The sequence below is a fragment of the Struthio camelus genome, chromosome 1 (genome assembly GCF_040807025.1).
Source record: "Struthio camelus isolate bStrCam1 chromosome 1, bStrCam1.hap1, whole genome shotgun sequence".
Classification (NCBI taxonomy): domain Eukaryota; kingdom Metazoa; phylum Chordata; class Aves; order Struthioniformes; family Struthionidae; genus Struthio; species Struthio camelus.
The window spans coordinates 125,958,491-125,975,668 of record NC_090942.1 but is presented as its reverse complement, the minus strand read 5'-3'; the positions used below and the strand labels follow the sequence as shown (position 1 = coordinate 125,975,668).

At 43.0% G+C, this 17,178-nt stretch overlaps 1 protein-coding gene and 1 long non-coding RNA gene across 4 annotated transcripts in view; one reads left to right on the top strand and one right to left on the bottom strand.

The window, feature by feature from the left end:
* Positions 1–1,843, bottom strand: part of TRAPPC10 (trafficking protein particle complex subunit 10) — a 43,998-nt gene extending 42,155 nt beyond the window's left edge. For all 3 annotated transcript variants that reach the window (XM_068915517.1, XM_068915526.1, XM_068915535.1), the window contains exon 1: positions 1,705–1,843. In XM_068915517.1, coding sequence (XP_068771618.1) covers positions 1,705–1,786 — 82 coding nt within the window. In that variant the 5' untranslated portion in view covers positions 1,787–1,843. The remainder of the gene's footprint in view (positions 1–1,704) is intronic.
* A 174-nt stretch (positions 1,844–2,017) lies between these two features.
* LOC138061785 (uncharacterized) lies at positions 2,018–15,509 on the top strand. Its single transcript, XR_011135697.1, has 3 exons — positions 2,018–2,189; positions 7,490–14,139; positions 15,360–15,509. It is a non-coding gene; the product is annotated as an uncharacterized lncRNA (long non-coding RNA).
* The last annotated feature ends 1,669 nt before the right edge of the window (positions 15,510–17,178 follow it).

Sequence of the window (17,178 nt, the reverse complement as noted above, 5' to 3'; positions counted from 1 at the left end):
TAAAACAAGTAGATTTTCCTAAATTGAACTCAGTCACTTTTTTTTTTTTTTATATTAAAAGCATTATAGATTTAAGTATATAATATACATACACACATATATATAACTCTATAGTTTGGAGTATGATTATGCCTTAGAGGTATGTTTCAAAAAGCATAAATTCATGCAATATCTGAAAGAGAAAAATGATTTTTCTCCGCTATTCAAGTTCATTATTAGAAGCTTCTGTTTAAGTGTCTTAAAACAGCAGAGTGTATTAAAATTGTTTCCTTATTTTTCGACTAAATTTTAAGTTATTAGTTAAGTCCTGTTCTCTAACTTCTGATCCTCTTTTCCATTCCAAGATTAGGAGATATTGCTAACTGACCAGGGACCAAGTTATCTCCTGTCTTTTTATTTGTCCAAGAAGCAGTTCACTGTACCGCAACCCATTTTAAAATTGTCATCTCCAAACACATCAATAACATTCCAGAAGTTTATTAAAAGCTGCACACCTGCACTTCACAGCCCAGAATACTGGGGCTTGCTGAATCAGTCTGTCCACAAGGTTTCAACACTACTTGAAAGGGCAGATGACAAATACAATAAAAATATGTTTTTTTTTTCCTGTGCCCTCTCCCTGCAATCTGAATGGAACTAGTTCTTAAAATCTGAAGGATGAAAATGCTTGCAGGGATTGAGGCCACATATGAATAAACCTCCATGGCCAGATAGTAGCAGTAGTTCATGTGTTTGTTTTAAAGGAACTTTGTGTGCAACCCTCTATAGCTATAACAGCATAGGAACTCAAACTTTAGATCAGGATCAATATCCACATGCTCCAGCAGCCTGCTTCTGATACCTGTAAGAATTCATCACTGGAACCATGCAATACAGTTTATTAAATAAGCTGTCTCATTTTCAGAGATTAAACTAAAACATAGTAATTAAAGATTAAATTATAATGCCACTGGGAAACTGTCAGTGAGAATCCCTCCTCCTCAGGAACGATATCATACTTCTGGTCATACACCTTTTATGGAGGTTGAACCTACACAAAACTCACTGGCAAAAAAGTTTGTGCTTAAGTTTTATTGTGATATTCAAATTTCTAAGCAAAAAATTAGTTTCTGTTACTATAATCCTGAAACACACAGAAACAAACTCAAATTTAGTCTGTGGCCATAAAGAGGAAGATCAGTAAGAAAAAAAAACAAAAAACAAAAAACACGTACAAAAAAGGCAAAACCCACCATCAGACCACCTTGGAAGTGCCATTTTCTCCAGCCAAAGCACTAGCCATAAAAACAACACACAGCCACGGCTCCCCACCGAAGCCCCCTTTTAAAAAGGGCCGCTGCCCGGCTCCAACCGCACCTCGGCCCAACCGCCCCCGGTATTCCAGCCGCTCCCGGCAGAGCCGCCACACTCCAACCCCCCCCCCCCCCCCCGCCGGGCACACCACCCCCCTGGCGAGATCACCGCCTTCCCCCCGCCCGCCAAGCACCCCCAGCCGAGCTGCTCCGCTGCCGCCCCCCGGCGCCGGGCGGGACACGGTGAGCGAGGCCGGGCGCGCTCCTCCCCCCCTCCCCCCCTCAAAACGTTCCCGCCGCACGTTACTGTCCCGGCTCGAGCCGTTAACGGCCGCCCCGGAGGCGGCGGCCGGGGGGGGGGGGGGGGGAAGGTGGGGGGGTGAAGGGGAGGAGCCTGGCGGGAGGCACTCACAGGTGACGATGGGCTTGTTCTCCATGGTGTAGATCACCGGCGGCTTCTCCCCGCCCTCCTCCTCCGCCGCGGCGGGGTCCATGAGCGGGCGGGGTCCTCAGCCCCGGCTCCCCCGCCCGCTCGGCGCCATGGAAACGATGGCGCTGCTCCCCCTCCCTCCCTCCCTCCTCCCGCGCGCACACACTCCCCCCCCCCACCCCCACCGCCGGGGGGGCCGAGCCGGGCCGGGCGCTCCGCCTCAGGATCTTCTCACGCCGCCGCCGTTACGGTTCCCCCCGCCCCTTCCCCGCAGCGCCGCTCCGGAGAGGAAGGCGCGCGAGCTCATCCGCTTCCTGGATCACCCGCTGAGCATTACCGCTTCCGGGGAGCGCCGCGGGGGCGGGGCCGCGCCTTAAAGGGGAGGGAGGGGGTGGCGGCGGCGGCGCTCGGCCGACAGAAAAGGGGAGGAAGGAGGAGGGGAAGCGCTGGGGAGTGGAGAGGGTGAGGTGAGGTGAGGTGGGGATGGGAGCGGGGGGGGGGGGAAGGTGCGCGGCGCGCCTGCGCAGAGCGGCGGGGGGCGCGGGGCGCGGGGCGCGGGCCCGCGCGGCCGTTGCGGGGCCGTTAGCCCCGCCCTGCTGCGCCCCGCCCCTCGCGGAGGGTGGGAGGGCGGTGAGGCGGTGGCCGTGCTCTGCCGCCCTGCCCTGAGGCTGGCGGCGCTGCGCGTCGGGGCTCGCTGCGGTTTGACGTAAAAGATGGGAGTCTTCCCTACAGTTGCCCTGTTGGAGAAGAGGCAGGGAGACCGACCCGACAGGCTGCGTCAGGGCTGGGCTCTCGGCGCCACAGGGAGAAGGGGCGGTCAGATGTTCTGGGCCGAGAAGAAACTGGGTTTTGTGTGAGAGATGCCACCAGTTTCCCAAGTGGATTTAAGCCTCGCATCACCACATGGAGAACTGCTGTTTGTCTGGTTTTGGTGTTAATAAGAAAAAGGAAGGAACGTATCTGCAGAAGCGTGTAGCACACGTCCTTCGTATTTTGGAGCCTAAACCATGGTTGTTGGGAGCCTACTGCTCAGCTAGTTGAGTGGGAGTAAGAGCATTAGGGATCGTATTCTTCGTTGGCCTCAAATGCTTTAAGCAGTGTCGTAGGTCACCTTGAAGATGTGCTTTGCGTATCATAGTGATTCAGGCAGCAGATGGCTGGCTTTATAATTCCCTAGTTGCATTCTTGGAGCATGGAAACCACGAAGAAAGGGAGAGGGGGATGTGTATGGAGCGTGAGGCCAGAAAGAAGAGTACAGGGAACAGAAAAGAAAGCAAAATGTTTGGGCAGGTGAATGAGTGGAGGGGATATACATGAAATGGGATGGAAGTGCATAACCGTAAGTTTATTTCAGTTCCAGAGCAATGAATAGCAGCTAGAGTGTATCAGTGAATATTGCCCTAAAAGCTTAAAGATTTACACTGCAGGTTATTAAATGCATGGAAATAATAGGCTGTCACACTTCTGTTGGGTCTGATTACTATGTATTAGACTTCACTACTCGTAAAATTGACTCTATTTTACTGTAGTCGGAGTCCTTTTACTTTTAATGAAGCCTACTGTTCATCTTGGGAATGTGCAATTTCTTCAGAATCAAAAATACTAAACTTAGAGAATTCATTACATTATTTGAGATACAGAAGAGTGTGCTCAAACTATTCTACCACAATGGGTAAAAATGAAAAACACTGCATTCATGTATAAAAGCAAATGTACTCAAAGGCAGGACTATAAGCATATGTTAATCATAACTGTACGTTTATTGCACAGTGACATGGTGTCAGGGTTGTTTTGGGTATTCAAGTATTTCCAGAAATCCCTTTGATAAGAATTTTTTTTTCAGTGCAATGTTAACTGCTTACTTCCTGGGCTTATAACATTTGTTTTGGAAATAACTACAGCGTTCCTATGCTGTGTTTCAGTTTTATCCAGTCTTATCTCTGTCTTTAATATACTGGTCTGGGGATTTAATATACTTTTGGTCTGGGGATTAATTACTGTTTCACATGCTTTAAATATTTTATTAGCATTTGCCCCAAACTTCTCTCCCTCCTTAGTTATGACAAGAATTATTTCTACAGAACAGTCAGATACAAAACTCTTTACAGGCCCTAAACTTAAAATCTTACATAGATGTTTACATAAAATGTTGGAGCTGATCTTCATTTTCACATGAGCAGCTAGCTGGTCACTAATACTTTTTCATTACATAGATGTATTAAAATCAGTTCTCCCTTTGGGTGGAATGAACCTGACTGTAGACAACTATGTCTCTGCCATTGTCCTTAGCTCCTTTGACAGATAATAGATAAAAGCTCTTCCAGGTACTCGTGCCTCAGCTCTGCAGTAAACGTTCACTTTTGAGTGAGAGGAGTCTCCAGCTCTGAAAGTGTCTGTTGTTCTGTGGTGACAAGAATGGCAAGACAGCTACCTGTGATAAACACATCTATCTTTGGCAGATGAATTCCATCACATGGGTTGATACTTGCTATGGTTCTACTTTCTTGGGAAGAAACATAAAGTGGCAGTAATTCAACAACTAATTTTTTTTTTTTTGCTATGAGTGTCAAGATATATAGAGACGCTTAAAATTTTCTTTAAGAAAATTGCTGCATTTTTATATAATTTTACAATATTAGTACTAAATGCAGCAAACTTGTGATTTACTGAGAAAAGAAAAAAGGTTGTTATATACACGTGCAGAAAATGATGAATTCCTGCCAGTTAGCTCTAAAGTAACTTATTTCATGCTTACAGCACCCTATTAAATAGAGCGTCATGCACAGTCCTAAACAATGCAGGTGCGAAGACAGGCAAAACCACATTAAATAAGTATGAATCTGTGCCAGCAACCCCCCCTAGTAAAGAGTGGTTCTCTGTTTTTCAAAGATTAGAACTAAAGTGAATAGCTCTTTAGGACTGAAGTTTTAATGACCATAGAATTTCATATATGTTAAATTTCCTCCTCTCTTTGGTTTTTGTAGTTACAGTATAGTGGTTTCCGTTAAACGGAAAGTGACTTAGCTTTGCTAGCTGCTGTTTGATAGCAAGTGAAGCAAATGCTTCTGCACTTGTGAATTATTCCCACACCTTCCCACTCTACCCGAAAAAAAGAGACAAAAGAGAGACAGAGACAATAACTGTTCAATGTGTTCCTAGGTGTTTAACTGCAAAACAATATTTGAAAGTGAATTTGTTGACTGATCTCTAATGAAAAATGCTATTTTATAGCAAACTTTTTAGAGAATAATTAAAGCATTTGGAAATAGGGACTTGGACAACATCATGCCTTTACCTTGCATTTTGAAATGAAGGGATGAGATTTTCCTTTTGGGAAAAAAGTGGGAGAAGGTAAAAGGGATCCCCTGAATTGCAATTGGAATTTTACTTTTCCTCCTTCCTTTCTACCAATGATGTCTGAAAAATATACCTTTATTGGAAACCATACATGCTTTAAGTGAGCATTAATTTTGCACCTACAAAAGCAATCATGGTATAGATACTAGGCCATTAGGATTAGCTACAGTGCTCTCTAATTTATTATTCGGCTATGTCTGGCAAAATAAAATGACATTCACACCTACAAAACATTCTTTGTTGTGATCTGTAGAAAAGCAATTAGCATAAACTCTTCATCATTTCAGTTTGCTGGATCTCAGATGCCGGAACCTTTTCCCTAATCCCATTAGCAGAGCAGAACTATACCTGCACTTTAAATGATGAAACAGTAATGGAGGAGGAGCTGAATTGGGAGTAGTTTATAGCTAGCCAGAGCCTGTGCAAATGTTTCTCCTGAATATCAGTATTATCATTTCTATTACAGCGATAGGCTCAATGCTGTAATGGATCTTGAGGTGCGTTGTAAAGGGGTAAATTCATCCAGGAGACATCTATATGACTGGATGAAAAGGCTGCATATATGTTACCAGATCAAGAAGAGATTTTTAGATTCCAAGTCTGCCTGCATCTCTGCTTCCTCTGAATTTCATAGTGGTGCACATGGAGGTATGCACCAGTCCTTCCTTTCCTCCTCACTCAGCAATCTGATTTCTAAGCAAAGGCAGCTGGGGGCCTGTGAACGGGGACTGTATACAGCATGAGGGCTCTGGGTGCATGAGAACACACATTGGGGGGGGGAAAAAAAAAAAGAGCTGGATAGCTATCTCCCCCCAAAAAAGGGCACACAAATACACTAGTAACTTTTGAAAATTTAAACTGTGTTCTTTGTGCTAACTTTGTTTAACCACTTTTCATCAACCATCTCAATAGCTAACGTTTATTCTTCCTACTTTTACTTTTTATATCTGATCTTGCAGACAGGTTACTTTCCCCTGATTTTACGTCTTCTCTCTGCAGTAGGATTTATAAGGAGTCATACAGAATTTAAAAGCTTCTCCACCAAAAGTCTGCATGCTGCATTTGATGCTGTTCTGTGGTCATATTTGTTCTTATCGATGATGAAAAGATGCGTACAGAGACTTCTTAGGTAGAATGGATATTTGAATGTCTAAATTCATCGTTATCTGGGCAGCAGTAAGGTTTGAAAAGAAAAGTTCAGAAGGAATTTCTATAGAAAGGCTCTTTTTTCAAGATGAACATCATCATCTGCCTATGGGAAAAGTTTAAAGAAACCTTTCCAATGAGCAGGTTAGAAGAGAAATCCTTGCTTGTAGGGGTTTCTCACTTTCTCCTCTGAGTGATTTGGTAGTAAACAATGTGGAAGAAACACATACTGGATTTGATGCGCTTCCAGTCAAATGCAGTGTGGTTGCTGCTCTGATTCCCTCTAGAGTGTTTGGAATTAAAAGGTCTGCTTATTAACGGTAAATATATTTTATACAAGTACTGAAGGAAACCTTATCCTAAAGGAAGAATTACTTAAGGAGTCCGATAAAGAAGTAGGTGTATAGTTTTACGTCTCTTCAGTTGGCAGAAGCAAATCAAGATATTGACACCCAAACAGCGTAGTCTCGTGCTGCCAGCTTGTGGCTCATCAGTGTATAGCGCTCTTTCAAATAAATGCAAACCCAGTCAACAGGTGTTAGTTTTGTCTATATTTTCAGATAATTCCTGTTAATTGAAATACTGTAGAAAAGAGATGCAATGCATCTCATTAAATAAATGCAGTCATGCTTCTACACATGGAGAACGTGCATCTCTTGGTCTAGACTTTGAGATTTAAGGTTAGGATAACATTGAAACCAGAGGTTACAGATATATCCATTTGATACCTGTTTAGCGATGGCTTTTCACATTATTTTACTACAAGAGCAGAAAATATGGTGCCTTCTCTGTGTAATTCATGAATTTGCATATGAAAGCGCTTACACTGGAGGCATTCTTAACTTTTTGTCATCTCTGGATCATAACTGCTAAAACACTTCTGCATGCAGTCAGTTGATTATTTTTAATTGAATGACTTTGCAATAGAAAATTCTGTTTTGACTTAACTATTTTCACAAATTCAAAGCAACTAACAACAACTGTAGGAAAATTGTTAAGATTTTGACATTTGGGGGGAAAATGCCTTTATAATATTCTAACGTGAATTCTTGTTTAGACTGAAAGCTTTAAAAAACACCCTGTCTTTTAAAATTAATGTCAGTTAGGCAAGAATCATTTAACGAGAAACAATAACTAGAATTTTAGCTTTTTATTTCAAATTGTTAGAAGAAAAATGGTTGATTGAAATTTGTCTAATAGCAACAAAAGCAGTTTGGGAAATCCATTTGCCTTCTGTCCAGCAGCATTTTCACTCCATCCACAGATGCCTTGTGTTTCTGCAGCACAAAATGATGTGTTATGTGAACTGCCTACACATCACCAGAAAGTTACGAAGATACGGAGACAGGGGAGGAAGTGATAGTAACTATTTGCTGGAGAGCTGTGTGTTTCCTTCCTCTGGAGCCCTTAAATGCTTGCCAAGGCAAACTCTAGTTACAGGGTTGAACTGAAAGGAGAGAGACATGAAAGACCTCTGAGAAGGTTCAGGAGAAGTTACAGCCTGAAGAAGCGGAGAGGGAAAAAAAAAAAAAAAAAAGAAAAATCACCTAAGGAAGAAGGAATCCAGAAAAATTTGCTAGCAAGCCAGGGCGGAGCAGCTGGAGCAAGGAGCAGGAGATGCTGTCTCACCTGGAAGGGAGGAGCCGTAGCATGCTACTTCTCTGGTATGTGCATTATAATCTCCATCTTTTCAACCTCAGTCTTCACCTTTTGGGACTCAGAGAAACCTGGATCTCCTTTCCTGGAAATGCTTCTCTTGGTAGCACTCGTTATGATAAACTTTCCTCCTCTCCCAGGCAGCTTGCTTTAAATAGCTCTCAAAAAAATCCTACTCATCAGGGGAAGATGCCACAAAAAGGTAGCTTATATGAGTTATTGAGGCAGACTCACTTTGCAGGCAGGAAGAAAAGAGCGTTTGAACTGACAGATAAATATTGAGTATGTTACAAGTATATTTATCCTAGTGTGGTAAAAATGAACAAATTCCAAGTATATTCAGGGAGACAATAATAGGTATCCAAAGGTGCAAACACCTGTGTCTTTCTTCCTTTATACCACATTAACAAGATAAAAGAAGAGGAAGAGGAAAGATAAGAAGAGGAAAAGTAGACGCAACCTCTTTTACTCTGAGCTAACTCCGAAGATCAAAGAAATTCAACCTGGTTAGGTTTGCAGTTGAGCCATCCTTATCTCTGCCTCCTTTTCTTCTCACCCAGCGGGTCATTCATACCCATTTCCTGAGTCAGTCAAACTTATTTAGAAACTAACTAACAATACTGTAATGATCTTAGAGCCTTTTATAGCTCAGCTGAAATCCAAACAACTTTTCAGTTAGCAAGCTTGTACCACTGGCAGAAAAATATTCAGTTCCTAGCACAAAGAGAAGGTCCCTCAACCCCAGGAATTTATGCAGTTCTAGAATATTTTCAGCATGTCAATCTTGGACCTAAGCTGCAAACAAGAAGCACTTCAGCTGCCAACAGATGAGTGCTAGAGTTAATTAGATGGTCTTGAATGTCAAGCTTCAAACTAGTAGCATCCACCACTCTGTCCAGCATTTTGTCGCTGCCACTCTGAATCTGCCTGTACCTGCTCCATTAGCAGCCTCTCGAATTATCCAGCCCAGCTGAGTGTGCAGTCATTGCTAGAGAGCCAGCTATCACAACATGAAAATCAAAAACAGGTGTACTAGCCCAAGAGAGAGAAGGCTTGTATTAAAAGAGAAAAGGGTTGAGGAGTTTCATTTCCATTTATGCCAAGAGTATAAGTGGGAGAGAGTCCGGGGCAGACTCCCAGAGCAGTCGCACCCCAAAGTGATTTTGGACTTCTTCTTGGGGCTTAAAAGCCTCAGAAGAAAAGGGCTTATTTCTTGTTTATCTGGAAAGCTAAACTCTTCTGAGAGAAGGATTTGAAACATAGAAATTTGAGTGCTGGCCATCCCTTGGAACAGGGGAGGGTAAGGCACCAGCCCAGGATGTTGCCTTGCTCAGCTCTTACGTACAGGAGCTTTGGTATCACCTCTAGCAAGGGATGACTGCACTGCCAGATATGAAGAACTTGAAATGAAGGTTCAAAGAGACAGTGGTTTATTTAACCTGTGTTGCAAACAGAGAGAATCCAGGTCACAACTCAAGAGGTAAATCACTGTTACTTAAATTGTGTTAAATTGAACAGCTATTCAGTCTGGTCCAGGCACCTGTACTTCTTCAGCTAAGTACTGTACAGACAGGACAGAGACAACCCTTTCTTTCAGTATATATTCATGACTCTATTCATTTTCGCCTAACAAACCATTATAAAAGTAGATGTGCCAACATCTCTAGAAGTCACTTCAGAAAAAGTATTAAAAGAGAGATTCACAAAGTAAAGGTATGCCAGCTAATTATGTTTTTGCACAAACATAGTAACACTGTAGTTATGTTATTGCTGCTCTTCATTTAGCCTCCGGCTTGGGCCTGGCTTCTAAAGAGTACAGGTGAAGTTGCTATGAGCTAGTCCATAAAATGTTTAATTTGATTTTCTAGGCAATAATGTTTCTGTTCATCCATCACGCCAGTCTGGGGAAGAGCTCACGGGTCCCAGTTATAATTAAAAATTGATGGGAAGAAGAAAGGAGGGGATCTTAAATTGAGTTATACCGTTATTTAAATACTCTTCTCTGAGCTCATCAAGGGAAAGCTCATTTTAAAATTAACATGTCAAAAGCAATTAGTTATTAAATTAAAATGCAATATTAATTAGAAATTAGATTCCCTTGCAAGCTTACCTTAGGCAGGTCCTCCCTGGGTGGCAAGATGGATGTAGTGCTAGAGTAACCAAGTCTGAAGAAGAGGCCTAGAAAGCCATCGGAATACACCTAGAAGTCAATAATCAGGTAAGAACCTTTCACCTTAAAGTCCTAATTTTTTTTCCTGCTCTGGATCAGTAGAACTGTATTCTGCAGTGACCTGACAGATATGATCAAATGAGGCATCCTTGGGTGAAGTTTGGGCAGAGAAAGGACAGTGTTTAAAAGTGCACTGGAATCTAGTTTTGTAGATGTCAAATGTGCTTTTGTGTGGGAGTAGGCATGAAGTAAAATAAGCCCCAAAGTGGCAAAAACAGAAACAGAGCATGGAGAGATGGTTATGTCTTTGGACTTAATTTTGAAAATACTGCAAACAAGCTTACTGCTCTGATTTCAAGAGTATGATACGTGGTCTTGCCTTTTTCTTCTAATCCTGTGATTCTGAACGTTTCCCCCCAAACATTCCCTAGCTGGTAGGGGAGGGCAGTACCCTGCAGAACAGGTGTAAAATAGCTACTTTTAGCTACGGTATGCAGACGTCTGTTCTAGTCTCGTAACTTGACAGTGCCATAAGCAGGTGATGCACAGGAGCTATGCTACCCCTCGTGTTTTACTGCTCTCTCTCCTGGTAGACGGCAATGCCACTCAAACCCATACGTCTGGCTTTATCCATATTAGTATGGTAGTAGCTTCCCCAAATTAGGAGAAGGTATGAACTCCGGCTCGCTCTCGCTCCACGAGTCAGGTGGTTTTTGGTTTAACCCTTTGCTGCATGGGAAAGGCAAAGTAAAGTTAGTATTGTATGGCAGCCCAGAAGCTGTATGTTTTTTGGTATCCCAAGCATTTGTATCCTACCGGGAGGAGACTTTTTTCTTGCAACACCATCACATGGTAAGATGTGCTGTTTGCACTAGCCTTCGCTTTTGAAGAAAATGCCTGCTACCTTAAACTCAGTGATAGCAGTACCCCACGCAGAGGTACTAAATTGAAACTTGCCACCTTTTAATCTGAATGCATAGGGGACTTTGCAGAGAAGAAGGAAGACTAAGCAAGGAGGGACACAACAGTGCCATAGGTTTTGAGTTCACAAAGACAGTCAGGCAGCATGGGCTTTTTCTGCCCACAGGTTTCTGTTTCGGAATCTGGTCCTATAGACATCGGTGCTGTTATTAATAAAGTTACCACAACAGCTGTGAAACAAGAGAGACCATTGACCGCTGAGAAAGGACACAGAGATCTGTAATTCATTCTTGCTGTGAACTCCCCCTTCCCTCCCCAGATAATAAGTCTGTAAATGTATCTAAAGGATGATGCTACTTATATCCGGAGTCCTCTAGCAGCACCGCAAACAAACGTGCACTACCTTTACCATACTGTATTCTACTATAATATAATATAACTATATTCTACAGGACTATGAAAGACTATACTCATTTTCAGCTGTGCTCTGTAGCTTGTGTAAAACGGAAAGGCACTACGAACCTTACCCTAAACACCACACTGGAACTGAGCTAAGAGTAAGCTTGGAAAAAAAAAACCCATAAATGAGATGTTGGTAAATAAGTACAGGTTTTCTCTTGCAAGTGAAAAAGAGCTGCTTACCCTTCTCATAGGTGGTTTAGTAAATATAGTCTTCTCTAGGGCCAGCTAGAGAGGTACATTTGGGTGTACCAACATCTTGGCCACTTCTGAATCCATGCTGGGAGCCCAAAGGAATTAAACACTTGAGTCCCATTAGAATGAAAAGGAAATCATGTGCCTCATGCTATTAGTGCCTTTGAAATTCCCAGATGTAATATTAGCTCCACAGGTTCCTTCACTGAGGGAACCCTCTGAGAGCAAGAAAAAAAAAAAATGCTTCAAAGCAATTGGTTCTCCCTGACCATATTATCGCATTGAAGTTAACAAGAATAATTTATGTTCCATTATATGCAGTACTTAATTTAGATAGGCCAACTGCCTCTTGTAGGGTTGCCAGCAAAAGACTGCATAGTCTCAGGAAATAGCACATTTGCAGGTTCTCCATCATGAGTGCTGCGGTTCTGGGGTTCTGTTTGTTTGTTCGCTCCAATCTGACATGGGACTAACCCTACTCTGAGCAAATTTCTCTCATCAAAAATATAGGGGTCCACTACAGAGCGGATAATTGCATCTTGTCTGCACCTCACAGCTTCAGAATATTCAAAAGCCCTTTCACAGAAGCATTTCCTAACAGTTTGAGAAAGTCTTTTTGTTCCCTTAATGAGCAATTAACATTAAATTCATGAGATAAGAAATATGGGATTCCCTTGGCAAACTTGTTTGACGTGCCCCATTAGCGAGTCCTGCTGTGAATCTACCTGCTGGCAAGCAACACTTACTTTCCCTCATCCTTCTGTACTGGCTAAGAAGCAAGTCACGCCCTTCTGACCCCCGTAAATGCTCTGTACTGAAAACCTTCAACTTATTTTAAAAAAGAGGAATAATATAGACCTTTAAATACTTTAAGTTGGGAATGAAGTTTTCTAAATGATGGGAATGATGCACGATTACCTGCATGGGAGGAACAGAGTAGTAAAACAGAGAAAAGGACCTAACAAAGACAGAGGCAGCACTTAGCCTGCCCATTTAGCATTGATTGCATTCACCTTATGCCTCATTTTTGTGCGATTGCTTTAAGTAACACTTTACGGCTGAAAGAAATCCCACTTGTGCGTGAAAGGAGTTAGCCTTGTTTGCTCAAACATTACATGTAAAGAGGTTGCATGAAGAGGGTATTAACTACAACTCTTTTCCCCTGGGAAGCCTCAGAAGAGCCATCTCTGCTCAGCAGCGCAGTGGACTCCACTCCTGCAAGCTGCTAACCTGCTTTGCTGCACAGAGACTTGGGGCAGAAGAGGCTAACCCTTAGGCCTGCAGTCTACTCAGTCTACTGTCTTCTCCTGCCTACAGGGATACAATAGCCATATCAGCTAGATGGGGCAATTTTCTAGCTGATGATCTCTCAGGAGAAAATTATGCATGCCCCCAATCACCACTGTGGGCTGAACAGGATTTAGCTCAAATAAACTCATCATCTTAAGTGCCACTATCTAAATGGAAACGCCTTGCGGCCAAACGAGTAGGAGAGACCATATTCTCCTCCATAAATCTTGCCTAGATTGTAAAGTGGAAAGCGGTGACCAGGAGGGATAAGGCACAGCTTTGTCCTCTGTTCTGAAAAATACCATAAAAGGGCTCACACTTCCCCAGCATGATGGGGGAAACATCAATGCCAGTGAAGAGACTGAATCACCATCAGGAGGACCTCCCATTAATATCAGGTATTTTCCAGAATTAATCCTTCCTAAATATGCAGGTGAGATGACTCACTTTCTGGAGATGTCTGTTCCTGGCTGCGTGCACACAGGGGAACAGGGCAAGGAGTCAGAGTTTTTTCTAAGTTTGTTTTATCTAGTCTCCTTTTTCTCCTTGAGCTCCATTCTCTCTGCAGTTCTCTGGAAAAAGGCCTTCTCTAGGGACTCACGTTAGTTTTGCCTCTAGCAACAAGTGTCCTCAGCATAAAATGCACTGCATCCTGCAGTTTTCCCACACGAACTTGAGACGCACAGTCTGATAGGCTTGATGGAGATTTTTTCCATTAAACTTAAATACACAGACATGGTCATAATGGAAAGGGAAGATTCCCACCAATGAGAATGCAACATTTGAATCTGATGTTTTGCTATCTAATGACAGCAGGCTGTGACTGACCAATAACCCCTACAGCGGGAGAAGGCTCAGAGGGTAAGGTGCCCCATGAAGTCCAGCGATAGTGTAGGATGTGGCTCATTAACCACAGCTGTTGCACAGAAAGCTAACTTTATTTCAACACAAAGGGGACTAGAGGGTGGCCTTTGTTTTAGGTGAACAGCTACGTCAGTGGAGTGGATTGACTGATGTACATGTTTCTTCCTGAATTTATCAAAAGAGTGTGAACGTCTCCCTGACTTAGCCAGATCAGCACGGGGGAAGCGTATATGCGTCTCAGCCCGACACAGAGTACAAAACTTGAACAACTAGAAAAAGAATTCGGAAGAGAACGGGCTCGAGCTGGCTTCAACCCACGTATTCCTTCCTGGCGACTGGGGACGCCCAACATCGTGACGGTGAGCATGTTACAGAGGCCGGCAACGGGGATCACGTTGGTATTGTGATTGAACTGTATATTGCAATTGATATATTCTGCTAAGCGTATACACTTATATTGTGGTTTCAGTGTGTTCTGTGTCACTCTGCTAAATCAAAAATCCCGTGTAACATCAAATACCTTCAGAGTAAACTTTTATATTAAACATTACACACTCTGTGTGTGGAATATCTAAAAGAACCTGGTCAGAGAGTATTGGACTCTGATACAGGCTTTTTAAAATCTTATGGTCTAGAAAAAAAATTCCATTTTGAAAAATAGTGTATTATGCAATGTTGCAGGTTAGTTATAGATTTTGGCTCCTGTAGATACCTGACCTAACTGACAAAATAACGTGAAATTATGTTTCCCTTTTCAAAAAAAAAGCATCACCATTACTTTAAGCAAGTTTTTCTCCAGCTGAACTGTAATAGAGGGCACAAAAGTTTTTTGGGGGAACGCTAGTTTAGACTGACCTTTATACCTTGCGGGTATGCCACTCCAGATGTTGGCCAGCAACCCCCAAGTATCTGATTGATCCACTATACATGGGATAACAGAGTCTGAGAATCTAATAGGACCTGCAGGAAGCTCACCACAGTGCATAGTACCTTGGTCAGAATGTATGCCACTGGGTCTGTGGGACTATTCACTGGCTCCGTTGAACAGGAAAGTGGCAGGATCAAGCCTTTATTAAGCATGAGCAAGAAAGGTTTATTAATTTTGAAGAATTAACCAAACCACACATTGAAAGTGGAGTGTCTGCATTTCCCACAATACCACTCTCTTCACAGTCCATTTTCTTTTCTACTTGTTTGATGAAATCAGGGTGGAAGCGGGATTTTGAGTTTTTCAGGGCATAGCTATGGCTTTTCATTAATTGTCATCATTACTATCATTACTCAGCACTCAGAAGTGTGATAGTCACCTCCAGGGACCCAACAGAGACGTTTCTTGTTATATTTCCTCTGTGGAGAGTCTTGCGTGATTTGCAAATCTATTAAGCAATAACCAAAGAGGATGCCTAATTCGGAATACACTTCTGCAGTCTATTTATGGGTAATTTGGCATGTGGTTCACAAATGTGTGGGTAACATGCTAGAAATTGCAGGTTGCTGCGTTGACTAACCTCGTCCAAAGTTTGTAAACAGCTAGTTGAAAGCATAAGTGAATTTCACTTAAAATTTTCACTTTAAGCAGGGAGAAGACACCACAGGAGGGACTCATCTGACTATGTGCACACTCAATGATGTGTACACTCAGGTATACCTATGCTGTAGAGGTCTACAATTAAATGATGCAACTCGCAGTCCTAATGTCTACTGTGCAACTTGGTCAGAAACAAATTAAAAGGCTGAAAATAACAGTGTGGCTTCCCTGCCTTTGATAAGAAGCTTTGAGCTGATGGGAAGGGGACAAGAAATAGCGTTTTCCTGAAAGCGCTTGTAGGGTTTGTACTGCATTACAGCCAAGGTGGGAGGAGATCTGTACATGTTCTGAAACCCTGTCTAGTTTCTCTCTTCTACTAATTTTGCTCATACACAGAGCAATCACATGCCTGCTTCTTACTTCATTGGACAAGTAAATAAAAGACATGTCATGAGGCAACTAGGCTACTGCTAAATTCGGCTTTTGCAAACGTTGCCCTACATCAGCAAGATGAAAAAGAAAGGCAGTTCAAATTACAAGTCATAGTGAAAAAAGGAAAACAACCTGTCAGTCAACTGTGCCCTTTACTGTTGTTCTTTGTAATCAAATCCCTGTGAGCTTGCTCGCTGTATCCTAATTCTATCAGTTAGGTGTCTGCGTCTATGTAAGAGTACTTAACGCAGATGGCAAGGTGGCATGGTTTTGGTAGTCTGCTTTCTAGCAAGCACCTTAGGAAACAGTATGCTTTGCCTTTGCAGCGAGCGTTTGAGCAAATTGAGCGGGAATGCCTGCTCCAGCAACGCCACCTCGAGGCAAACAAGCAGCTATCTTCATATAAAAAGCAGGCAAGGGCAAACCATACTAAGACTAGATTCGATGCAGGATACCGGAAAAAAAGGTGTCAACAGTTCAAAATTTTGTCTCCTTTGTGACTGCTTGATCTGTCTCCCAAGGTGCCAGTGAGACAGCTAGAGCTGTCCTACTGTGCCTGGGTTGTAGGGCTAGTCTGCACCCGCTGGCTCCCTGTTGGCACCCAGCAAAGGGGGTATCTTGTTACTGTCCAGAAGGGTTAATATTTCTAGGGGAGGGCCAAGATGGAAACGTTCTCATAGGCTTATTCCCACTGAGGTTCCGTCTCTGGGATAAAGGAAAGTTGCAGGAAGGAGTCCGTCTAGATTCAGATTATTTTGTGAATTAGACAGCCCCACAGCCCCTCTGGCCAGCCAGCACAAGCGCCAGCCAGTCCCGGAGGACCCCAGAGTTGACCCTCCACACTAGCTCCTGCACGCCTACCTCTCCTCCAGCAGCTATGATGTTTATCAGGGGTGGAGGGGGAGGCGGGGAAGACCCTGGTGGATACTCAGGTGCCAGAGCTGTGCCCTAATGCAGCATGCGTGGGCTATCGGTCAGTCAGATGCAAATGGCTTCTGGGCACTGCTGATCTCCTCTCTGTTTAAAGATGTTGAAAATAAAGGACATAAGGGGAAGTCAGCTGTCTGCATTGCCATGTAACAATTAAGATATCAATTTTTCCCTTAAACAGTGATGAGATAATGAAGTATATATGCAGACATACTGCATGCACATACACACACAATTATTTTCTGTCCAGGGCCACAGTTCTAGATGATGATCAGCTTATCACCATTGCCTTGCGTGAAGGTGCAACAGTTTACTACAGGTCTGGACCACTTCATTAAAATGCAAGCTAAAACTTGGAACAATCTTTTGAAGCTCTGCACCTTAGCACGATACCCCACGACCTCAGGTAGCCAAGTGGCATTAGATTGCTAGCTGACAGGACTCCAATAAAACAATGTTAAGAGCATAAAAAAGAAAAACAAAAAACAAATGATACTTGCTGCTATTA